Source organism: Chiroxiphia lanceolata, chromosome Z, assembly GCF_009829145.1.
Source record: "Chiroxiphia lanceolata isolate bChiLan1 chromosome Z, bChiLan1.pri, whole genome shotgun sequence".
NCBI classification, from domain to species: domain Eukaryota; kingdom Metazoa; phylum Chordata; class Aves; order Passeriformes; family Pipridae; genus Chiroxiphia; species Chiroxiphia lanceolata.
The window spans coordinates 66808243-66834047 of NC_045671.1; the positions used below are offsets into that span (position 1 = coordinate 66808243).

At 37.4% G+C, this 25805-nt stretch overlaps 1 protein-coding gene across 4 annotated transcripts in view; it reads right to left on the minus strand.

The window, feature by feature from the left end:
* Positions 1–356: 356 nt before the first annotated feature.
* Positions 357–25805, minus strand: part of BDP1 (B double prime 1, subunit of RNA polymerase III transcription initiation factor IIIB) — a 51256-nt gene continuing 25807 nt past the window's right edge. For 2 of the 4 annotated variants that reach the window (XM_032675793.1, XM_032675791.1), the window contains exons 23-42: positions 25293–25408; positions 24365–24581; positions 23694–23878; positions 20465–20660; positions 19229–19446; positions 17513–17903; positions 15902–16000; positions 15576–15612; positions 15054–15137; positions 14169–14400; positions 13044–13195; positions 12243–12384; positions 11468–11654; positions 10009–10069; positions 8282–8471; positions 6665–6881; positions 5711–5753; positions 4558–4849; positions 3047–3275; positions 357–2701 (exon numbers count right to left, since the gene is read on the minus strand). In XM_032675793.1, coding sequence (XP_032531684.1) covers positions 2573–2701; positions 3047–3275; positions 4558–4849; positions 5711–5753; positions 6665–6881; positions 8282–8471; positions 10009–10069; positions 11468–11654; positions 12243–12384; positions 13044–13195; positions 14169–14400; positions 15054–15137; positions 15576–15612; positions 15902–16000; positions 17513–17903; positions 19229–19446; positions 20465–20660; positions 23694–23878; positions 24365–24581; positions 25293–25408 — 3417 coding nt within the window. In that variant the 3' untranslated portion in view covers positions 357–2572. Of the gene's footprint in view, positions 2702–3046; positions 3276–4557; positions 4850–5710; positions 5754–6664; positions 6882–7520; positions 7630–8281; positions 8472–10008; positions 10070–11467; positions 11655–12242; positions 12385–13043; positions 13196–14168; positions 14401–15053; positions 15138–15575; positions 15613–15901; positions 16001–17512; positions 17904–19228; positions 19447–20464; positions 20661–23693; positions 23879–24364; positions 24582–25292; positions 25409–25805 lie in introns of those variants that run through there. The other 2 variants (XM_032675792.1, XM_032675794.1) reach the window with 2 other exon arrangements.

A 25805-nucleotide genomic window follows, 5' to 3' on the forward strand; every position in this document is an offset into this window, starting at 1 on the left:
ATCCCCTCCCTCGACCGGCTGGTGATGCTTTACCCGATGTCCCCCAGGACAGGGTTGGCCCTCCTGGCTGCCAGGGCACTGCTGACTCACATTCAGCTTGCCATCGACCAGGACTCCCAGGGCCCTTTCCATGGCACTGCTTTCCAGCATCTCACTCCCCAGTCTGCCCATACATCCAGGGTTGCCCCATCCCAGGCGCAGGATCTGGCACTTTCCCCTGTTAAACTCCATATGGTTGGTGATTGCCCAGTCCTCCATTTGTTGAGGTCTCTCTGCAGGGCTTCCCTGCCTCTACCATACTATGCCTATGAGCATTTAAAAACTGCAACTGATATTCAAAGAAATGGAAACACTGGTAATAGAAAATAATTTATTCACATAATTTACACAGAGAATAGGAGTACTTTCCTTGAAATAGAAAGCTCATATGCAATGATACAGGGTGTCAGACAACTCTAAGCAAAGCAGTCTTATGCCACATCTTTGTAAAAATGCTACTCAGAGGCATTGAGATTTCATCAATATTTTCTTACATCCTTCATCATTATAGAACTTTCATACACAAAACAGAACACAAAACTGACCTACATCTATTCAAATTAAAATTGTTCTTTTAAAAAAAAAAAATCTAACAAAGTGCATGGAATTTACTGCAAGGAAAGAGAAAGCATAACCCCAATTAACAATTCAGATAAGGCACCATAAATCTTAGCAATGAAATAGTTGATTTTTTCCCCACCTTGTAATCTGAATGCAAGCTAAAATGTATGCAACTAAATGTAGAATGATTATCCCCTCAGTACTCACTCAGAAGGTACTCACAGCCACTGTTTCATAGATACTCCCCACAATTCTATTTTTAGGCTCTTATGAGTGCAAGTGATATAAACATGCCACATGTATCAGGAAGTAAGTAAACACTTGCATACTTAAAATAATATCTACAAGATATACAATACATAGTTTTATGTATACATAAATCTATTTTATAATGTACAGTAAGACTATTTAGATAAACATTTCAAGTTAAATGGATTAGGCAAAGTACAAGATGCCATCTGAACAGAAACTGTTGGTGCTATTGGAGGGGTTTTTTTGGGGGGTTGAGGTGGGTTGATCATATGCTTTCAAATAAGTTACTTCACACTGGGATCACTAGTCCCTTTTCTATCACCTCAAGGAATACTGCTGACAGTGACATTTCATTGACAGAGGCCTACTAATATATCAATTTGCAGTAACAGTAGCCTTTATATTTTTCCTCACTGACAAAATTTTAAATAACTTCTGAAAAGACAAACATTCTCAAACTTACTCAAGTCCTTCAGAATTAACTGCATACTTATATTATTTACCTGCCAGTAAACAATGACCCAGTTAAAAGCTGATAATAGATTTCAGTTTCACATTAATAATAAATAATCTATTTTGTGAAAGTACCTGCTACTATTAAGTAACAGGAGAAAAATTTAGACCATTCAAATCTAAACACTCATTCCTATGCAAGCAGGAGTTTCCAAGTAAATACTGAATCTGTCAGTGACCACCTGACACTTTGACACTGCATAAACCTCATTACCTCATCATCTTGATGAGGTAAGTAAAAAACCTAAAGCTACACTGGAATTTTATAGCAAGTTACAGTACAAGGAGACATGCAACATGAGAAAACCCTTCAAACTGAAGTGCTTCAAAGCAGCAAATCCTCAAAACAACGACATTGTACAGTCATGGTTTAAATCCAATCTCTTTGTGCTTCTTTGCAGAAGGGAAACCGAGGAAGTCAGCAAATATACAAACACTTACATGTAAAACCAAGAAAAAGAAATGGTATCGATCACTTTGTTTTCCAATTTAGAAGAAAATTAGCATTTATACTAGGGAACATCAATCTCTTCCTCCCAGTGATGAACATTGCAAAGATTACCTCGTGTTAATGTGTTTTAGTAAATGGTGTTGTCTAGTTTTCAATACATTTTTAAGGAACCAATGCCCCTGGGCTTTTCAGGTTGGGATCTTTTAATTTATGTAATTAAAAACTGTTAAAAAAAGTACATAATTTGGAGATTCTAATAAAAATACCTGCAGTGCTTAACATATCTACGTATTTACTACACTACTTCCAGTATTTGCATTCTGATCTTCAGAGATTACACTCTACCTAAAAGGTTCATTCCTCCTAACATAACATACTTCACAAAAAGAAGTAAAGAATTTGTATAGCCAGTACCAATAGCTTTAGCATTAAAATGCAAAGGGATATTTGTTACAAGATTAAACATTATTTCATTGCACTTTCCTGCAAGGTAGTCATGCCAGCATCTAAACAAGTAAAACTACAGGTCAGCAGTCTCTAGTATGGTCCAATGACATCATTGTAGTGGTTTAGATTATGTCAACATTTTGAAAGTATCCAGGTTGCTTCCGAAGGAATCCATTTCATCTTTATGGTATTAATTAACAACGGTATTATTGGCTGATAGTAAGTGTGGCATAACAAATGTCAGAACAAAAATCCTCTTTTCTTGTTGCAGTATATCCTGTAATCCTAGGTTTTTATAAAACCCATTTGCTATTCTGAATCATCCACTTCCATAAAGATGTCACTGAAAAAATACTCAGAGATTCTGGTTGGTTCTTCTTCCTTCTCTTGATCTTTAGCACAAAGAGGTGCCTTCTCAGATGAGTTGTTACTTGGAACCTAACAAAACAAGAAAAGATTGCTCTTAAGAGTCTTAATCTCTGTATATGTAAGCATAAATATATTTACGCATATATGCACTTGAGCTTCCTATTTACGTAGGAAGTTCCAACAAAAAAACCTCAGAGTTTACTGAAAATGGGAAGTAACGTCACAAATGGGATACATGTAGAGAAAAAACAACTTACAAGTTTCTTAGATATGCGCAAGTCAGAATTTGTTCAAGGGAGCAGATATCTCTCTCAAAACGTGAGCGCTACATGTGCAGCTACCCACTCCTGAAACACCTAATTTGCTGTTCTCCACATCTCAAAAATGCATGGGTGTTCCAAAGTAAACACATACCATAACCGCAGCATCAGCAGCTACATGCTCGTATTCCACAGATGTAGAGGGAAGGGAACAAGTTTCCCTATCACACTTAGTGGAGGGAGTGGGTTTCTTTAGACTTCGTTTTGGAGTCACAGTTTGAGGCTTTTGGATCTTCCCTCTATTTCCTTTGGTATCTTCTGCAGATTCAGAACTACTTTTTTTGCAAATTAAAGATAAAAATCCCAATGGTTTTCGTCCGCCCCTGTTCAAAACAAATACAGTCAAGATGTCATAGGATTGCTCCAAAGAAGGAAGATGTAAACAGTACTGCAGAAGTCCAAGTCATTACACAGGAAATAAATACACACCTATAGGATATATGAAAATTGTAAGAAAAAACTCGAAAGTCATTCTGAGAAGGGCTTTTGTATTCCTGAATATTCTGCCACAAAAGTTTTTTGAAGAGTTACAGAGACTCTTGAAAATTTTCAACCTGAGAATAGGAAGCTACTATTTGATATTAATCCACAGCCCATAACAAGATACTAGACCTTCAGAAAGCGATTCCAACAGGGATTGAGACACATTCCTAAAGAACAAACTGAAAAGAGCGTTCTTCATGTAATCGATGGAAAAACCCCCTGATTCCCAAGGATGGGGCCACAGCAGACTACCCTAAACACCAGAAAGAAGACTATCTGCTGCAGGGTTTCAGGCTACTTATAGCATCAGACCCAGTACCTGTGAAGTTACGGAAGTCACGGCATTGAGCAAGGTACACAGAGCACTAAGGTATTAAGAGTTTACAAATCAGAAAGTAAACTTTAAGGCAAGGATTCCAATGTTAATGCATCATTATCCAGCTGCTGTAGATGTCCCCAAGTACAAATAGCCAGTATTGGTACTCACACAGGCAAAATGAAAAAGTAAATGACAGGATCAGAAGAGGACAGTGCAGCACCACAATCAAAATCAGTGAGCACAGGAACAACAGAGAGCAGGGAATCAAACACTTAAACAAACATTATAGAAAGGTATATTTAAAAAAGTCAAGTCAATGGATAGATAAAAGGAATATCCTCTAAGCTGCCATGATTGAAACTCCTTTGGAGAAATGACACTTCTTAAGTTAGTCCTAAAAATCCAGTGTGCTGAGTACTATACCAGTAACAAATCTTACTGGCAGCACAAATACCAAAATACATGGATGGGTATATATCTCACAACATATGACTTAGGTAAGGAAAACAAAAATTATCCTAAGCCCCTACCATAGCCAATGGATGTCTGCCCGACAAGAGGCATCTGTCAATGTCTAAACAGACACACAGTATGTGAGTAGTGTCCCTGGTCAATATGGTCATTTAATGAGTAAAATAATTCAAATTTCAAAGCAGACAGTTTGATCCTTTCTAACTTGCAGGAGAAGGTAGATACTGTAACTCTTAGCCATGTAAGTCACAATGATACTGATAAAATACTCAACAGGGAAACAAGGGGGTTTTTTTACAGAACAGGCTAACAAAACATTACTGCATAAATACCTGAGTATTGGAGTTTTTGAAGATGATGGGTTTCCAGTATATTCCAACTGTCCAGATTCATGCACACTCTCCTGTTTTCCTTGTCCACTTATTTCTCCTATTCTGTTAGAGGTTAATCTAGATATCACCTCCTCTTCCTGTCTGGATGCTGAATTTTCAAGTGGTGCTTTCCGTAAGTTTTCCAAAGTCTCAGTCTGGCTTCTCTTAGTGAGTTGTGACATAGAGTCAGACACCAATGCAGAGGTAAGTACTTTCTCCTTTGCTGAAGGCTCTGTTTTTTGAAAAGGATTCCCTGTAAAAGGATTTGAGAGTCAAAGACTTCAGTGATAACATAAGAGCCCAAAAGGCACGTGTGATATTAAGATGGCTTGCACCATTGCAAGAGAGTGGCTGAATTTTTGATCACATTCTTTTGTAGTTTATATTTTTAAGTCACCACTGAGAACTAAAAATTCACGGTCTACTTTTAAAGCCTGTAAGATCTTAGAGATGTTATGGGGAAAAGCTGATAGAAGCATGGTATTAGATTTTACAGCACGCTCCTCCTCCTCCTTTACAGCACACCATAGAACTTAGTCAAGTCATCTCACTGTTTAAGCTTCTACAATTTCCCTTTGAAGTCTTTTTCAGGGCCAAAACATTGTTCTCCAAGCCCTTCACAGGCTCAGATCACCGAAGATTGCATTGTCAGCAATTCTGCTTTCTCTCTGATTTTTCAGAGGCAGATTAGGCTTTCAAACAATTATTTTTTTTTTTAAATAGAAATGCAAAATAAAAAAAAATATATTATTTGGGCATAGTGTGGTTAAAATGCCAGTTAATACTTTTGATTACTAGCGCTCTCCAACAGGTGGAAATATCTGTTTAGGAGAAGATAACATGTTTAGTCAAAAAAAACTCTCAAATTTCACAGACTACCTACAGCAATGTTTTTAGGACCATTATGAAAATAACAGCCAGTTACGTAATCCAACGTATCTAGTTTATAGCAGAAAACAAGGAATGGTGGTATTACCACAGTACCAGGAAAATTTGTTTCTACTTTTATGTTAGTTTCCTACAGAAATATTTAGCATGACAACTAGTATTAAGCTGTGATGTGTTAAGCATTTACATTCATTATACTTTGGTTTACAAGTTTAAGTTTACCTACCAGAAGCTATCATTGGTGCATCTTTGGATTTAATTGAATAACCCTGTATTTAAAAAAGAAAAAAAAGAAAGGTATTTTTTCTATTGCTCTCAATACAGAAGTGACTATGAAAATTGATAAACTTGTATCACACATGTTCTAAGTTCTAAGAGTTCTAAGAACATGAGTGTAACAGAAGACAGTAAAGCATCATTCATTACTTAACTCATTTCCTGAGCAGGCTTTTTAAGGTGTTCTTATGACAAATGACTTCACAAGGATATCAAGATGAGAGATCAAAAGAAGGAAGAGGACTGTAATCCAGTCCTTCCTAGAAAAGCTGCCTGAATCATGTGGGGAATTACGACCCATTCCTTCACCAAGGTACACCACACAATCCTACCCTACTCACAAAAATCAACAGTAGCCATTACCACAAGCTTGGTCATATTCTAAAAAGCATAGAAGGAAGCTGGAAACATGTTAGCCAGTTTTCACTGGCAGCTTGCTCTTTTAAACTAGTACCTGCTGTGTCAAAAATTGAAAGGAACATATCTAACAGCTTCTTCATGTAATAGACATGGTGCAGAATCACAACATCATTCAATGAACCTAAGCAGTTTGTCAATCATCCAATATACCCGCAGAGTTTCCCCTCCTGCAGTGTCATTGCCAGAAAGGCTATGCTGAATGAACCAAATAAGACATAGCCTAGTCTGCCTCGTAGGAGGTCTAATTAAAAAAATCTGAGAGCCCACAGATTCTGAAAAAACCTGATACTAAATAAATGAACACCCAAAAACTGTTGTAGAGTTCAAAATTAAAAGCAATCTATTGGTGTTGCTTTTCCTTTAAGTTGTATAGGCACTACATATTTAAGCAAGTGGCACCATTAAAAAATGAACATTATTAAAATGCTGTATTATTGTTATGCATTTACACTATGCACGAAGGCTCACCACATTTTGATCTCACCTTACAAGAGGTTTCCAAGCTATCTTCCACTGCAACAGCAGACAGAGTTTTCTTGGTAGTAGGAAAATCATTCTCTTCAAGCTCAGCAGCTGATCGTTTCCGAGTTGTCTGCAACTTTGGAACAGGTTGCACTGATGCACTGTCTAGTTGTTTGGTTTCCATACTGCTGTTTAAAGGTGTAGCAATTTCACCAGCTGCAGCTGTCATGGATCCAATGCTGTTAATACATAACGTCATTATTGTGACTTTACAGGAAGCCAAAATTTAATTTGTATAACATTTCTGTATGGAAGTTACGCATGGATCTGTGGTGATACTCCTTCTCGTTTATTGTCAAAATTAACTTCAAATGTACTATTTACTACCAAGAAAGATTTTGTTGTGCTATCCTGAATTAGAGTTTTTCTAGTCATAATTGAATCTAGTTACTTTAGCTGTTCTATTTGAACTCCACTTGATCCTTTCATAAAATGTAAAAATATGGCGACTAATTAAATGCCCTAGAAAATGTTAAAATACAGTATTATTTATAAGCACAGTTGAATCCCTGTACCCTGTATGATCTCAAAAGACAGTAAGACATACAGGGAAGCACCAGAGACTAGGGAAAGAGGGTAAAACAGTAAGGGAACAGTGAGACAGGACATGTACTTCAACTCTGCCTGTCAGCAATTCTGTTTATAATCAGTAGTTCCACAGGAGTGAGAATTCTTAGGCTGTGTAGCCAACGTTCACTCAAAGACCTTTCCTTTCTATAAGAGAATGACATTAGCACCTGATATCACAGGGTAAGATCCTCCACAATTATGTGGAATTGCATCACATCTCTAGTTATGATCTGAGGACTTACATTAGTATAGTAATAGGGGGGTTTTTTACAACTTTGCAACACTTCCATTCTTCAGAGTGTCTTTTTCCTTTGATGATTTTTTTTTCTCCCAAACTGACCAGGAGATTTAGTTCAACTGTAATGTTGAAATAACAATTTTGTTACATTGCATTGAGAGGTACTGATTGTAAAAGAAACTCAAACCCTTTGTATCACAGTATACAAACCAGGTATTAGTCTGTTGAGTAATTAATTAATTTGTTTGTGTTTGCACCTCTTCTGCCTTTTGAACATTGCACAAATTCAAGAGAATGATAGCAGAATTTATATATACTGTTTACCATGTTCTCCAGAAGACCATCCACATGAAAAATCTGGAAGAGCAATTAATAAACAGCTACTTTGCAGAACAGTTAAAGAACTGTAAAAATGCAAACGTGCTTAGATTTTTTCATTTCAATTGCTTTTCATTATAAGTATCCATGGCAGAATAGGCTCAGGATGGAAACATAACTTCTACTGAAAAGGAAGACTTGCTCTAAATGATAAATCAGAATCAAGGTTGATGCCAAAATCCCAGCTAACTAAAACACTAAGTTTAAATCACTGATGAAATCTTACTCAAATCTGATTAGAGCCCTTTCACTTCCTTAATTCACTGACCAGTCTGTCAAAATTATTTCCTCTTGCATTTCTTCTTTTGAGAAGTTCTAATCTGTACTGCACATTCAAGGAACAATCAAGGTACACAAAAGGTGTTTCACTTTGATCAAAAATAAAGCATTTACCTTTCCACTTCAGTTACAGGTGTTTCACTTGCATTTATTGGACTGATAAGTATTGGGGCTGGTAGTAATGGTTCTGCAGTTTGTTCCAGTACAACAGATGCATCAAACTCTTCTGAGTCAACTGGGATTTCCACCAATGTTAAAACGAATGTCTGTTCCTCCTCTGGACATCTAGGATCATCGTTCACTACTATAATTATTTTCAGGGGAATAAAGAAATATCAAATAACTATTATTCAAATTTGAAATTACGCTGTTGTCTTCATGGTCTTTCTACATGGCGTAATGAAATTTTAGGCACTCATTTCTTCATGGAAAAAGGCACTGGGCATATTCTTGAGATAATCTGTTTCCTTTCTCCTTAGATGAGATACGCATCGTCATCCCCTGGAGCCTACTCATTGCAGTGGAGTCCTGATTACCATTCAGAATGAAGAATATCAAAAATGCCTAGTAGGGATGAAGCTTTTTAAGTGGGTGTTCTAGCATTAAAGAAGATTAAATTTGCAGTTTAATTAAACTCGTGTCATGATGGCCAAATGGCCCTGTCTTTAATTTCAAGTGTCAGGTATTAAGAGTTTCTTCTATAAATGGCAGGTGTCTGCTGCTTTGAAGGTAAACACAAGGATTTTTTCCCTAACTGTGGACAGGCAGAAGAGGACCTGAGAAGTATAATCTTGAATTTAATAAATGAAAAATAGAAATAATTTAATCAACAGATAGACATTAACAGATAACCGCCAACTGCCATCCGTTAGAATGTAAGGAGAGAACATTTGTAAAGTTTTCAAAAGACAGAAAACAACAGTGGTACTCCGTTACTTAAGACAGCTCTCACTGATGATGTAAAGTTGTTATTCCAACCTCAACTCGCTTTGGTTCTTAATCTAATTAAATATGATTTAAGATGCTTCATCACAAGATCCTGGCAATAACAGCATAACAACAGATGTCTAAGAAGAAGTATTGCCCCTATCTTTTGCACAAGCTTATGAGTTACAGCTTTAGAGTGCAGTTTCCATATAAAGTAAGTACTCTGTGCTTCTGCCACAGTGACTATCCCATATATTAGATAAATAATAGTTCCACACCAACTGTATTTCAATTTGTTTTGGGGAAAAGCAGACATCACATTCATAACTTTCATCCCATCTAATCAGTTAGGCATTAATCTGTTGACTCAGTACAGCTAAAGAAAGAAGTCTGATTGTCTCCTTCCTTATACTTCTCATCTCCTTTCTCTCCTGCACAGTACAGCCCTCCTACTCACAACTCTGACAACAGCATTCACTTGGTGACTTCATGAACAGCTATAGCTCCCTAAACCAGTGGAGAACTGCATCGTTTCTCTACCTTTGTCATGTTCAGTTTTTGACAGGTGAGTCACAGGCTCATAAAGGGCTCTAAAAACTGCTATACCTAGCATGAGGCAAGCAGCAGGAGCCCACAGCAGGCAGAGGGAGCAAGAAGTTTCCCTGCCAGTGATATTTAAACTTAATGAAGGGCTGGCCATTCCAAAAGTTCCCAAGTCTAGCTTGTGGTAAAGAAATGTAATGATAAGAGGCTAGGGTAGGGAATGTCACTGTGCTGTGGGTCATTATTTTTGTTAATGAAAAAGATTGATTAACCATGTCAATGAAAATACTTAATTTTTTTGTTCATCTTTGCATAATTGCAAGATACACAAGTGTGGGCTTTTGCTAACTTTGAATATTAGCACATTATACCTGAAGTTTCTTCTGTGCTGCTTACGCACTGTTGTTGAGCATCCTCAGTGCAAGCTTCATTCTAGAAACAACACAGTTGAAATAAAATAACTTAATAAATCTGGGAAATTAGGAAACAGGAAATAAACAAAGCAAGTAAAATGCTCAAGAGCAAAAAAAAAAAAAATCTAATCACATCATCATAATTGCGTTTGTCAGCTTTCATTTCTAGATGTTCTAAGTTGAAGGATATTAGCCTGACAAGGACAAGAAACACTGGGGAAATATAAAATTGATATGCAGCTCATTGTCTGTATTGATGGTTTGTCAAAATAAATTTATACTTCCTACAGCACAACTCTGTCAGAGATGACTCACACAATAAATTGTTCAGTGGCACTAAGGAAGCAAATTCCTCCAACTCTAACAAAACCACTCAGTGCCAAAGAAAAACACCAAGCTCTGCAGCTCATCTCTCCCTTCCCTTTTATGGCTTCTCTCTTTGCTAAAAACAGGAATACTCTACTGCAAATTGCCGTTTTCATACTTTCTGCCAGTCCTGTAAGAGACAAATCATTCTTGTACCTTGTTCTAATATGAAATCAGCCCTGACACACCAACAGGTTGCACTGGGGAAACAAGATTTTATGGATCAGCTGTTCCACCATAACTGCATGTTCATTGATCTCAGACAACACTGGAAAACCTGAGGGAACTTAGAATAAACCTTCCTCTCATGAAGAAATAAGATAATTCTCATTTATACTAGAACAGGGATACACAAACCACTGCAAAGAAATGGATGTGAAAGAGACACTGTTCGTCCATAATATATAAAATGATAATATGCATCATATATGTATATGTAAAATATGTAAAATATGTAAAATATGTAAAATATGTAAAATATGTAAAATATGTAAAATATGTAAAATATGTAAAATATGTAAAATATGTAAAATATGTAAAATATGTAAAATATGTAAAATATGTAAAATATGTGTATATAATATGATAATATACACATAAAGGTCTTAACTGGGTTTTTAAATAAATGAGAAACAGCATAACAAAGGATGCAGTTTGTTTTAAACAAAGCAAAGGAAAGCAACAATGAATATGCTGCATCCAAGCAGTAACATTTTAACGTAATTTTAATTTAAACAAATGTAACAATAAGAGTTCACACTGAATAGTTACAGGAATCTTAGGTAACTTCTTCCATCAAAACTCTTTAAAAATTGCTCAAAATTTTGCCAGTGTACATCACTTATTGCTGAAATGCTCTGAACAGTTGCAAAGACTAAGTTTGTCTGAAAGATTGTTTGGTTATGCCTCTGAAAAAAGGCCAGTTTCATTCACTTCATTCACAGCTTAGGTACCAGGTCTTTAAAACAGGTAAGTACATTTGCACTGAAAACCTCTTCCTTTACAGAATTATAGAAACTGGACACTTCTAGACTGTAATTAAGTTCTTTACCTGAGTAAAGTTGATTGTGCATATATTGCGCTCAAGAGGACAAGGATTTTGCTCAGGAACTTCATCCACAGAACTTTGATTTGGACAATCCTCTAGTCCAAGGTATGATTTTTCAGATTTTGGGGATGCAGTTACAGGTCTTATATCTCCTGAATTTCCACAAGCACCTCTCATCTGTTTTTCTGCTCTGTAAGGTATATATCTAGTTAGTTTGGAACCAAAGGAAGATACACTGTGCATGTGCTAAATTCTGTGTTATGACTTATTTAATATGAAGCATATGTAGGTATAGAGAAGAAACAAGGTACTTGTTTAAAAACTATATTATTGTACTGAACAGAATGCATAATCTTGCAACAAGTCTACATGAAGTATTTCAGGAAAAAGCCTACGTAACTCCACTAACGGAGACTTTCCTACTACAAGCACAGCCAAGCAGGAACCCTTACAAGCTCATTAACATTTCCAAATTGATCAACTTCCTAACTTTTCCTTTCAGATGCAGTTTTATGGAAGACAGTTAAGCAGCAAGGTAATTACAAAGTTCTGGAACAGCAAACATAAGTTAGTGCTTTACTTCCAAAAGCTGTAGCACCACACACAAGACAGAAAAAACTTAAAAACTGAAGTCTCAACTGTACACTATCTGCATAAACATACACAGTGTCTGTAAGCACACTGCTTCCATCACAGTCGCACACTACACCTGAACTTCAGTTGCATATTTTAAGAGACTGTAGGAATAAAGTCAATATTAACTGCTGAGCCTTCCTACCTCTCAGTTTTGTCTACTTGCTCGATAAGTTCCATACTCTGAGCTGCAAAATCATGAAGAACTGAAGAATCATCTGCAGCTGGTCTGATCTGTTCTAGTTCCACCTTCTGCATTTCTGCAGTATCCCTCACAGTTGTAGGATCTAAGATTTATAAGAATAAAAGTTAAAATAATGGAGTTTTTATCTGCATGTGTATATATATATATTCATTTATTTTTTACATATAATCTTGCATATATTAAAGTTATGTATATGCGTATATATTAACTGCAAAATGATTAACAATTTTGCTGTACATGTGTACATGTATATTTATGTCTTATATAAATATGACACACATATCTCATCTTGCTTTTGTATGTTTTGCATTTTGCCATTGATATGAAGATAACTAGGAGTTTGAAGACCACCTTTTTTGTAACTGCTTTAAGAATAGGAAAACAGTTCTTTCTAGCTCCTCTTCTACTTTTAATAGAAGGGAAAAACAGTATTAATAGAAAAAAAGTACACTGTATTGTGCTGTTATTTCTGTAATTTGCCTTCCAGTAATTTAAGCCTTTCCAGGTAATTTCAGACCTGCAGAGAAAAACTGCTATTCAAATTTCATTTCATTTTATACTCAAAGGTGTACTTTTGTATAAAACTATACTACAAACGAGTACCCCATATGACAGGGGTGATGTATCATCTGTGAAGATGAATAGAAAGTGAAGACTCTCAGCTCAGTTTCATTTCATGAATCGGTATCAATATATCTGAATAAACCATTTTCAGAACCCTAGGATAAGAAACAGACTTACCAGTTTGAATTTGGTCTAGTTGTTCCACAAGTACATTTGTGCTAAGTAACTTCTGTGTTATGTTTTCACTGGACCTCAATACTCCAAAGGTTGGCTCAGGCTGCAGGAGTCTGTCTCCTGTCAGTTCCATACTACTCACCACAGGCAAAGAGCTATTATTGCAAGTAAAAAGAAAAATGTCGTCATTACAGTTCTTGATTTTTGACAGTTAGTGCAGAGAAGATATAAGAGATATGGAGTAGTTCAGATAATGAACAGCTGAAATACAGGCTGCAGCTGGCAGAGGAGAAAGAAAACTATTTGGCAGAAAAAAAAATAAAAATCATCTGGGAATTGATACAGGCAGGTATACTGCAAACTAGGGTGTTCCCTACCCAAAGAAAAAAAAAAAAAGAACAACTGAAATATTTAAATAACAGAAGAAGATCAGAAATCTAACACTGATCATATGATAGTAAGTTCTAGTTTAATAATATAATCAAACTGGACATAAAATATCTTGGATTATTATTTTTTAGAGTCATAGTAACAACTAGTCTCATAGTCTGTTCAAGCAATCAACAAGTTAAATAGTCTTTCAAATAATACATAATCACCAGCAGATTTTTTTCTGAAAAAGTGTCCCATTAAGGTGTTTGATCATTCACAAATGCAAAATTATAGAAGCTAAGGCACTAAAAACCATAATGATAGAAAAATCAACTGGTTCCTTGCTATCCCTTTGCTCAAAATCTTTGATTTACATCCCACACCAGCAGCGACACGTAAGCAATTTGCCTTGGTCTGATTAGCTGTAGAGAACTTTGGGAAAATGAGCTTGGTAATTAATTAACAGTGATCCAATATAACTTAGCCTGAATATTCTTTTCTCTCCCAAAAGGGTAAACTTAATTTCAGGAGTAAAAAACAAGTTCTACATCACCAAAAGTACATCCAAACATTTTATGAAAATCATAAGAAAGAGACAAGAGAGGTTTTTGCAGATTACATACCAAATTACACAAACTGGGAAACCTTTACTAAAGCAAGGCTGCTTGCAATTCAATAAAAATGCCAGAAGGAAACTAGCAAAAGTAAGCAGTGTCAGAAGATTTCTCACTGAAGAAAATGAAGCAGTAATTTAACCTGGTGTCAGTAGCATCCTTCTCCAAATATTCTTCTATGCCAATTCTTGTGCCAGTGCTTTGATTCTCTACATTGATGTTGCTTCCATCCTCAGAAGGCAGCAATTCCTTGGTAGAAGTGTCTGAAGAAAGTAAATACTGACTAGAAGTTCTATTTTCTTTGGAGTAGGCACAGGTTACAAGGCTGTTACCCACATCAAACTCACCTTGAGCAGGTAACGTGTGTGTCCGTTCTGGTTAACAATAAACAGAATAGAAAAACATGATTTAAAACACTCAGGTTTGGCATTTACATACAGCTATATAACTTCAAACCTCATTTAACAAAGTTTGTATTCTCCAAGGATGCAAATTCAAATCCCAGATAAATGCAGTCATAAGTGCACACTTTTGATAGTAAGAACACAAAAACTAACATTCAAACAATGAAAATAGATAATAAATTCTAAATAAAACCTATAAAAAACTGTAATAAACTTAGGTAATTTCAGGTTGTATCTAGTTAGGGAGAAAAAAGCTATGCTTCATGTTAAAGGTCTGAAAAGATCACTGAAAGTTACAGTCTTTTAACCTTGATCTCTTTCTTTTGTCCAGTTTATGTGACCAGATCAATTCAAACACGTCCTTCCCAAAACAGGTCTCAGAAACATTTTTCTAGCACAGTGATGCAGTTGGCCGTATCCAGTAGGGTACCTGACTTTTTCCAGCCAACCTGCATTGGCTAGACTCACTACACCTTACAATGCAACAGGACTAAAGGCATAAAGGACTCTTGACCTCCTGCTATGCAGTAACATGCAGAAGAGCTTTGCAGCCACTCTCCCATCCCTCCTTAGGCAGACCCAGAAAGCACAAGCAAGGCTTTGTTCCATAAATCAGATCATACCTTCAGGGCTTGTTTTTAACTGGAAATTTGGATCACCCATGGCAAGTAAAGTCATAGCAGCTTCAGTGCTTCCGTCGTTAATTCCTGTGAAGTTGTTCACAAAGTTAAAAGTCAAAAGGACATTAACCAGAAATCCACTAACCCATACTCAAAAAGCATTTGACACTACCACCAAAAATAATGAAGTGGGCGTTTTTTACATTGACCTCATTTGTGGATCAAAATGCTTGTAGACAAAACAGCCATTCTCATCCAGTAAATTCAAACTACTGCAAAAACACTGAGAAGCAGCATGGCTACCTTAAATGGTGCACTGGATATGGGTGGCAAGGTGTTGGCAGCAGAGGTGCTGCCCTGGGCCACAGGCAGTTGCAACTGACCCCCTGCAGGACACAGCTGAACCTGTCAGCCAGGAGGGTGGCACCTTTGGAAAACATATTTTAAGAAAGGGGAAAATATATATATATATATATTAGTAGTAAGTTAAGAGGAAATAGATGAGCAAGATGGTTTCATATCTACCTTTGTTCACATCTGGATTTTCATGTATGGTAGTTTCCTTAAATACAAAGAAAAACAATATCAAAGCTCTACATAAAATGACTCCGCAATTTTACTTTAATGGCTACAGAAAAATTCTCTGCCCACAGGTTACCCTGGCTTTAAAGGGTAACAATATTTACCTTACATAGTTTTCCTGTAGCTGTGCCCCTCATATCTGTGTGGGACCAGTTTAATAAGCTACACTGTTACATGCAGACATGGCAATAAGACACTGTTGAAATAGCTTTGTATGTACTATGAAACAAACAAACACAAGACATTATTACAGCTGTTGAGGTGCTTACTTTTTCTTCCCTCTGTACAATCAGTTGGATAGATGCATGAGAAGGACTTTCAACATCAGTAGACATTTGCATATCTGGTACATTCACAGATATTTCAAGCTGTGAAAATAATTTTAAAAGTATTTCAGTTCATCAGACACAGAAGAAAATCTGTCAAATGCAGATTTTTATAAACCTCATCTACTTAAGATATCTTCAGCATCTAGTGGTATCCTTCCTAAAAACAGTACCTCCTGATCTGAGAAGGCATCAGTGGTATGAACTGGAGGCAGAAAGGTAGTGCTACTTGTAACTAAGGGGAAGCATCAGACAACTTAAGACCTTGTTTCTAGTTGCTCATTACTCCACCAAACTAAGTTATGCAGTTGAGGTCTTTCATGATGACTGTTTACCTCAAAATGGGTTTTGTTAGTTTTCACACTTTTTCTGCTTTATCAGTCTCCAGGAAGGAAAAACAGTTCACCTTTTTTCCAAAGTAAGAGAGGGAATAGACATACCCACACACAGCAACACACCCACTGTTTTACCTAATTTCTTTTCCTTCTTCTTAATCACTCTCTTTTCACTAAGAAGTTCAGACATTTGACACTTTCAGCAATGAGGACTTAAAATTTGACGGAAAGGTTAAAATATTTCTAAGTAGGTTTCCATGAAAAACACTGTTCAATCTGGGTTGCTTTCAAAAGCTTGCACTTTTACAGATACTTTCTACTGACCTATTTAAATTTTACAACAGCTGAGTTCTCAAGTATCTAACAATGTCTCTCACTAGTACTCATGCCTCCTGTGTGTTTAATCAGGAAACTTGATTGTCATCCCCACACATAATATATATTCCCCATCTTTGAAATCCATGATTCAGCAAGTTTCCATGCAGCAACTTTGCTTCCCATTATTATTCTAGTCTCCCTTGGTGTTTTGCCTGAGCTTTAAATTCTCCTGCTATTTCACCCAGTGAAAGAAACAGTGTGATTGAGGAGACAAAAAATAACCAGTATTTCAATGGGAGAAGAGAGGAAGATGACTAGCAATATTTTGCTTTGCTTTTACATGCAGCTTTTGCTTCATCTGTGCAACTGTCTTTGTATCAATACAGAAGGCTTCTTACCCTCCCTTCTAATTTCTCCTTATCCCACGGGAGAAGGGAGTGAGCAAGCAGCTCTGTGTGCCTGGCTGCTGCTGAGGTCAGCCCACTAGACAGTTAAAGTTTCTCAGCAATGGGGACACAATACACAGAAACATTTCCCTCACACCCCCATTTCCTAACATTCAAATATAAAATTGAAGTGCTCCATTTGATCCATCTGGGGTCTCACATGGTAAGTGAGCATTGTAGTCTGTGCCATATTCAATCCCAATAAACAAACTGGTGAGCACCCTGAAGACCTTTACACAGTTTGTAAATGTAACCACACAACTGGACTTTAGACCGACACAGTATTAAGTTCAAAACCTAGTATATGTGCCAAGTAACATCCCTACTACTCTCAATACCATTCTTTAATAAAACTGAACTGCGATCAAACCCAAATACTCAGAGATGCAATTAGAATAAAAGCTTTTTAAACGATCAGAAAAAAAGTACATATGCAGCACTCAGCTACACAATACCTCCTCCATGGTTTCCTCTATCTGAACAGGAACAGGTTTTGGAGATCGAAGACCTACAGGAACAAACACTGGAGCCTTGTTCACTTCCTCAGGTGAAAAGCATTCATCTTCATCATCAAGTTCAAAGTCATCTGCCTCCTCATCCTCCTCCTCTTGAGAAGCCCGGAGGGTGACGAAGGTTATTTTTGAACTTCTGGGTTCCTTCTCAGATTTCTTTCTATGTTTAGTTTTCAAACTTTTGCCTCTAGTAACACTCAGTATAGCTTCTTGCCTTTGATTCCCCTTCTCACTCCAATCAGCCTCACATTCAGAGGCAGAAGAAGCAGCAGTTCTTAGCTCCAACACATGTTTTGGCAGTGCTATCCGTTTTGATGATCTCCTGAACTGCCTTCTAAAGTACAGAACAAAAGCAAGTTTAAAAAACAATGAAGTCCAAGACATTCTGAAGAGAGCGGTACTACACATCAAAACAAATTCAATTAAATAGAGAAAAGAGATAATTGTAATCAATAATGCAAACTATTTAATTCTTAACTTATAGTGACAAATAAGCATTTAATCAGAAATCCTAATTTCTTCATATATACATGAAGTACTGATTGTAAATGTGTATTAAGGAGTTTCAGAAATCTGCACAAACTTGTAAGATACAGAATTCTTTGATTAGAAAAGGATGAATTAATTTTCATTTTGAGGGATGTCACATACTTTTTAAGTCACGGGAACATTTCCAGTTCTCTTTTGCTAAAGCTACACTAGAAACCCCAAACTATGATAAGTTTTGCTGATCAGACTAATGTCTAGCAACTGGAACTGCTAGATGATAACTACTTATCTGCTCTGGTTTCTCAGCCAGCAATCTCTTTGATAATCAGTTGCTCACTGTTTCCCTCCTCAAAATCACAGGCACAACCACTTTTGAGTACCAAAAGTAATTGCAAACCTCCCCCCAAAAACAACCTCCTTGGTAAACTGGCGGGGAGTGGAAACAGATGGCAGCAGAGGATACTCCCAGCACAAAGTTTCTGTTTAGGTTAATCCCACAATTAACCCGTACAAAGTGGGCCTGACCAATAATACTGTGATGAAATGCCTGTTTAAAGGGATTGGGGGAAGTAATGGGATATAAGTCTACTTGGCTTCAGGAAGGCTTTTGACACCATCTGTTACAGCATTATTGGACAGAAGTTGTAGTCAACCTCATCAACATCAGCAATACCATGTCAGGTGTGGTTTCAGGTCCCCTGGTTCAGGAATGATATTGAGGAAACAGGGTCCAGAAAAGGGCACTCAGGATTGTCCTGAGATTGTGGGACATGGCTACAAGAAGAGGTAGAAAGAGCTGGGATCCTCTAATCTAGGGAATAGAAGGGCTAGGCGTCCACAACTACATGGTGGGGGGGTTACAAAAATAACAGGGACCAACTAATCTCAGTAGCAGTAGATAATATACCAATTCCCCCAAATATGGGTACTTCAAAGTCCTCCCCTACAAAATCAGGAATTCCTGTTGAAACAATGGGATGGATTGGTGATAGTGCTGGCTGTGTTCATTTTATGAGAGAACAAGCAGGGTAAGAGACATTGGGGTATCTACATGCATCTGGTTGAGTTCAGATGGACTGACATCCTGCAGGAATTCAAATAACACACTGCAGAACTATGGCTAATAATTACCAATTAGCTGAGTTTACAAAACAAAATAAGTTGTTTTACCTTGTGAGATTGTGTGATTGTTTCTCCTCAGAGGTAGAAAGCTGAAAATCCTCATCTTGTTCTACTTGACTCTCACACTCTGAGGACATCTCTGGAGACTGGAGTGTAATATCCTGCCTGGTTCGTTTACAAGATGTTTCTTCAACATCCTCTGTAAAATTGTGTTTCTCTGTAGACTCTGAGAAGGATGCAGCTTCCACTATGTTACTGGAATTTTGCTGAACAGAGGAGACAATTACTATCATAATAAGTGCCAAACATTTTTAACTGGTTTTGGTGACAAGAAGATTTAAAGAACTAAGTTTGAGGTTCTTGAAAACATGCCCAGCTGACATCTCTGATAACTTAGCCCATGTTTCCTCATTGCCTTTAATTCTGCCTCTATAGCAGAGGCTATATATATCTATGATGCCTGAATTCCCAGTACTGCTAGTAGTTAATAGACGAGGACCATGCTCAATTTATCAAGAGCAACAATTCTTTAGAAGCTGGAAAGATTAATAGTTTTCTAAAACTACCTTAATTAATTTAAAGAACAATTTGCAGGATGGAAAAATTATCTTTTTCTGCCTTGGGAACAAACTAGGAAGAAAATACTGCCATACTTTAGAGAACAGCATTTAAATATTATTTTACATATGTACAGACAAACATAGCAGCCACAGTTCTGTCAACTATGGATACTTGCCCAAAATAATATGTTAACTGAAAAATTTTAGTCATCCATCTAGAAAATAGGGAACACCAGAAAAACTTGATTCAGGTATCACAGCTTTAGACTGAGAAGGAACTAGCCTGGACTAAGTTAGGCCTGTTGAGCACATTTAAGCAGAAGAAGGTCTGAACTTTGTTCACATTCATTTTAACTTAGAAGTATACTTACAGAAGTTTCAGATAATATCTGATGTTAAGACACATGCCTTAATTTCCATTGTTCAATGAAAAAACCACATTAATTATTAACAGTGTTACATGTATTTATTGTAATGCAGAATTACAACCACATAAAAAGTAGAACTTAAGAAAACACTGTACTTTAAATATTTCCACAGTTTTTAGATTCTAAGTCCATTTAGAATCCACGCAATTTCCAGTAATGAATTAGAAAAATACAAATCAAATGATTACATTAACCTTTCCCAGCAATATACTGGATTTCTGTGCCATCTATGGTTCTGAGAACTTAAGCAAAAGAACTGAGGTATAATTGGCTCAAAACATGCGATGAAGACTTACCATTGATACATCTGTTTTTAATAACAGCAAACATTCTTCTTCATTTCTGTTCTCAGTGTTGCCCTCTTCTTTGTTTTCACTTTCTTTGGGATAATCCCTTTTTCTAGTAAGTCTCATTATGTTTGACCTTGGGATCCTGTGGGGTTCCCTTGCTCTCTGTTCACTTTCTTCTCCAGAACTTAATTCATCATTGGACCTATGAAAATATGTTTCAACTTTTACTTCTGAGGAACTAAAAAAATACACTCTACAAGCTTGCTTACTATCCAAAATTTAAGACTTCCAGCTAGAAATGATATTGTTTTCTGAATATTTATTTGTTTAGTTGGTTAAGTTTAAAAAAACATAAAGGAGGAAAAAAAAACTGCAAAAAGAGGTGATTCCTCCACAGTAGTGAATTTTTCTGATTGTTTTTGGGAAAAATTTTTGGAAGGAAAACAACATTAAGAAATACTCCACATTAAGGTAGAGCAGAAAATTTCAGCTATACCAACATAGGTTTCCAAAATTAAGCAGCCAGAGAAACATTAATATTCAGTAATTCCAGAGCTCAAGGCTCTACTGCTTTCAAACAGGATAATATTCTTACATTTTTTCAAGCACATTCAACTCATTAAGATAGAAATCTTGGGCTTCTAAACTCAAGAATTGGAAAGAGGCAAGAAGGAGAACCCAGGGAACTACAGTCTAGTCAGGGAAAGTGATGGAACAACTAACCCTGGAAACTACTTCCACACACATGAAAAAAACAAGGTGACTTGGAGCACTCAGCATGAATTCACAATGGGGAAGTCATGCTTAACCAACCTGATAACCTTTTACAATGAAATGACTGCCTTGATAAATGAAGGGAGAGCAGTAAAGAGTGTCTACCCGACTTCAGTAAGGCTTCTAACACTGTCTGTCTCCCCTAACATCCTCTCATAAGGGAGCTCATGGACCATGGACTGAATGAGCAGACAAGGAAGTGCACTAAAAACTGTCTGAATTGTTGGGTTCAGAGGTTTGTGATCAATGGTACAAAATCCAGTTGGAGACCAGTAACTAGGAGCGTACCCTGTGGGTCAATACTGTGTCGAATCCTGTTCGACACCGCCCTAAATCATCTGGAGGATGGGGCTGGCTGTAACCTCAGCAAATCTACAGATGAGGCAGATCTGGAAGGAATTGCTGAGACACCGGGAGAGTGTGCTGGCATCCAGAGGGACCTGGAGAAAGGGGCCGACAGGAACCTCAGGAAGTTCGACAAGGGGAGATGCAAAGTCCTTCCCCTGGGGAGGAACAACCCAAGGCAGCAGCACATGCTGCAAGCCAAGCAGGTGGAAAGCAGCTTTGCAGAAAAGAACCTGGGGGTCTTGGTAGTCTCAGAGTTGAAAAAACAGCTGGGCTGCATTAGGAGAAGCATTTCCTGGCGTATTGACCAGTTCTGGGCTCCCTGGTGGGAGAGACATGGACATACTGGACACAGCCTGTCCAAGGGTCTTAAAGATGGCAAAGGGATTGAAGCATCTCTTGTAGGATGAAAGGCTGAAAGAGCAGGAATGGCTCAGCCTAGAAGGAAGGCTCAGGGGGATCTTCAATAGCTACTTAAAAACCTAAAGGGAGGATGTGAACACCACGGACCCAGGCTTTTTCTGGTGGTGCCCGGTGCCAGAACAAGAGACAAAAGAGACAATGGGCAAAAAATAGAAGACAAGGAGGTTCCTTCTGAGGATCAGAAAATACCTTTCCACTGTGAGGGGTACTAAGCACTGGCCCAGGCTGCCCAGAGAGACTGGGGAGTCTCCATCCTTGGCAATATTGAAAAGCTGTGTGGACATAGGGCATTGGGCAACCAGCTCCAGGTGGCCCTGTTCGATCAAGAGAGTTGTACCAGAAGACCTCTAGCAGACCCTTTCAGCCTCAACCCCTATGGGTTGAACTATGGGAGTCTGTGAAATTCCACCATCACAGAAGCCATGAAGACTGTAAAGTAAAACCCTTGTCTTGTTAGCACAAAGACTCTGGGATATGATTTCAGTGTAAGTTACAGAAGAGATTTTAAGCAGAGTTTCAGACACAGGTAAGAACCAGAAGCTAATTTTAGAGAAAAGCAAAAGTGAATTGATTTGAGACTGCTCTGTATCAGTTAAGATCGAACAAAAGGTACCTTATAGCACAACTCAGAACTGTTATATGTAAATGGCACTATCTATCTGCCTTGTATTGCACATTCCCTCCATCAAGAGAGTCGGGACACTGCACATCATTGCAGGAACTTCTAATTCAAAGAAAAACTGAAGAGACTCTGAATACATCTTAGACAGCAAGCTCATTTTATGTTTCTCTACTTACCATTTCTCAATTATAAGTGAGTGCAAAGGGCCCTGCTCAGTCTTTGGTCCACATTCACAGTGCACTGTACCCTAAGAATCTATTACTGAGAAATTCAGACAGCTAAACTATGATTACTTGCTTCTACCCTCATCTGCAAAGTACCTTCTAAAAAGGTACTTGAGCAAAATTCTGTTAAAATTCTTATATTACTTAAGGATGCCACCTAGTGACTTCCACAGCACATAGTATATAACGACTAGTACAGCTCAGAGCCTATACTTCCAAAAGCAAGTGCTGTATGGAAACAACTGGACAAATGGACAAACTTTTTAAAGGACTGTTGTGGTTTAACCCTAGCTGGCAAGTAAGTACGATGCAGTCAGTCACTCCCCAGCTCTGGTGGGGAGGAGAACTGGAAAGCAAAAGTAAGCCTTGTGGGATTAGGTAAGAACACTTTAATAACTGAAACAAAATAAAATATAAAATAATGAAAGATAGAGTCAGACAGAGGAATAAAAACAAAAGAAACAAGGGATACACAATTGCCCACTACTTGCTGACTGATGCCCAGACCATGCCCGAGCAGCAATCAGCAGCCCCTGGCCACCTCCCCTTAGTTTATATACTGAGTTTGATGTCCTATGGTATGGAATATTCCTTTGGCCAGTTCAGATCAGCTGTCCTGGCTGTGCTGCCTCCCCACTTCTTGTACACCTGCTCACTGGCAGAGCATTGGGAAGCTGAAAAGTCAGGGTAAACACTGCTCAGCAACAACTAAAACGTCAGTGTGTTATCAACATCATTCTCAAACTAAATCCAAACACAGCACTGCACCAGCTACTAAGGGAAAATGAGCTCTATCCCAGCTGAAACCAGGACAAGAGCTTTTATACTTTGCCAAAGGGAACTTTACCTTTCTGTGGCACCCAGAATGCTTCCCATAGCATCTGTAGATGGACACTCTTCTTGCTCTCCCTTGTTGTGGCTGTTTGGTGGCTTTTTAGAAGAACAGAGCATTTCTGACTTCATACATCTTGAATTTACGTCTAGATTGTCATTCTTGGCCAAATCTCCCACAAACAATACCTCCATGTCATCCTTAGATTTGAAAAAATAACAACAATATTAGCATTGCAAATTATGATTGAGCTGTTAACCTTAGACAAAACTTTGCTTAAAAGCTTTCAAGCAGTTTATGGCACCATCATTGTTGCTTATTCTTCTAGGGAAGGTATTTAACTAATAAAAATAGATACTATAACCAGTGCAGTCTTTCATGAGCAGCCATCAAGGAGCTCAGAGGAAACCCAGCAACAGAAATATGGCATGTAAGTACCTATTCATGTATCAAGAATATGACTGAAATGTCAAAGTTTAAGTGAAGTCTTTAGATATCTTATCTGTGAGTCACTGACAGGATTTTGGAACACCTCATATTAGGGTGTAAATACTGAACAAGAATTCTCACTAATCCAAAATTAATGGCTGCATTTACAACAACTTATTTAAATGTCGAAAAAACCCAGCTGGTGTGGAGCCAAGCATCAGAAAGTAAAGCCAGAAATACATGAATAGAATTCTCACTGCTGAGAGAGGTTTTTCTGATTCTTCTGCCATGGACAGTTTTTCTCCTTTATTCATTTCTTCCTCATCTGGAGAAGCAAGTTTTTGTGCTACTGGAGGTACTTTTTCGCTATATGCTTCTTCTAAGTTTGGTCCAGTTCTTAGAGCTTCAAGCCTTGTGAGTTGTCCTGGTTTCTGAGCACCCAGCTTGCCTTCTTGGGAGGTAGATTTTTCAGCACTGGTGAATTTAAAGCAAAGAAACAAAACAAAACCAAAACAGAAAAAAAATACACACAAAAATTATGTCACTTGACTTTGGCTGGGAGGGGAAAAAAGCACTTCTGCACTTATTAAATTTTGAATCAACACTTATACAAGAGGGTTAGAGATTGAGGGACTGCTTTGTTTAAGATCAATAAAATTGTATTTTCAAATATATATTTCTCACTTATGGTTAAGTTGGAGAAGGAATAACAGAATTTCTTTCTCAAGGCATTTTTAACATTAAGAAATAAGTTGTTTTGCTAACCATACCAACATCAAAATATCTGCATTTTAAGACACACTTCAGATCTTATTTTAACAAGAGCAGTAGTAAAACAGAAGAGCACACTGGGATGAGTGAAAGACAAGTCTCTGATATTTTGCAAAATTTGTATGTGTTACCCATATGATTGCTACATATGCAAATACAAATCCAATAATAAAAATGCTTGGTCAGGAAGAGCTATGAGGTCCTACAGATCAAGTATGTGCCACATAAACAATGACAAGTAGTTCAGCTCAAGTGCTCTGAAAACATTGAAAGAAGCTGTCTATAGGCATTGAAAATCAAACTTTGGGGAAAGACAAAAAAACAAGGAACAAAAGAACTGACATTTGCAAAGGTGTCTCATTATGCACGAGAGGAAAGCCTTTCAAATGTAATTTCGCTAAACTCAAACCTCACCTGCTTTGTTCACATAAAATGTTTCCAGAAATAGAGGGCACCTGAGGCACCTCTTGCTGTTCCTGTTCCTCTCTGCTCAATACATCTGCTTGACACAATATAGCTTCATTTTCACCCTTTGATTTACAGTAAAAGAAGCATGAAGAGAAATAGGAACAAGTAAGCTTCTAAAACAGACATATATTTTATATACAAAAATATAAACTGCACTATTTTCTCAATTAGAATAAAGATAAGAATCATGCTATCATAATTCAATTTATAGGCAAGAAATAACAGAAGTCTTTGTAGTTCTGGGCTACCCAGAGTTAAGCTCTTAACACTTGTCCTTTCAGCATTCAATCAACTCTCTATTACATAAAGCACTGTGGAAACAAAATACTTCAGCAAATGTAAAACCTTTGAAAACTGGACACTGCCGCAAAGACACACCCAAGCCACAACAACATAAGCTCAGATCCAGAAAGCCTTATGAAGCTTTACTTCTGTATTTGCCACACTGGCTCCACAAAG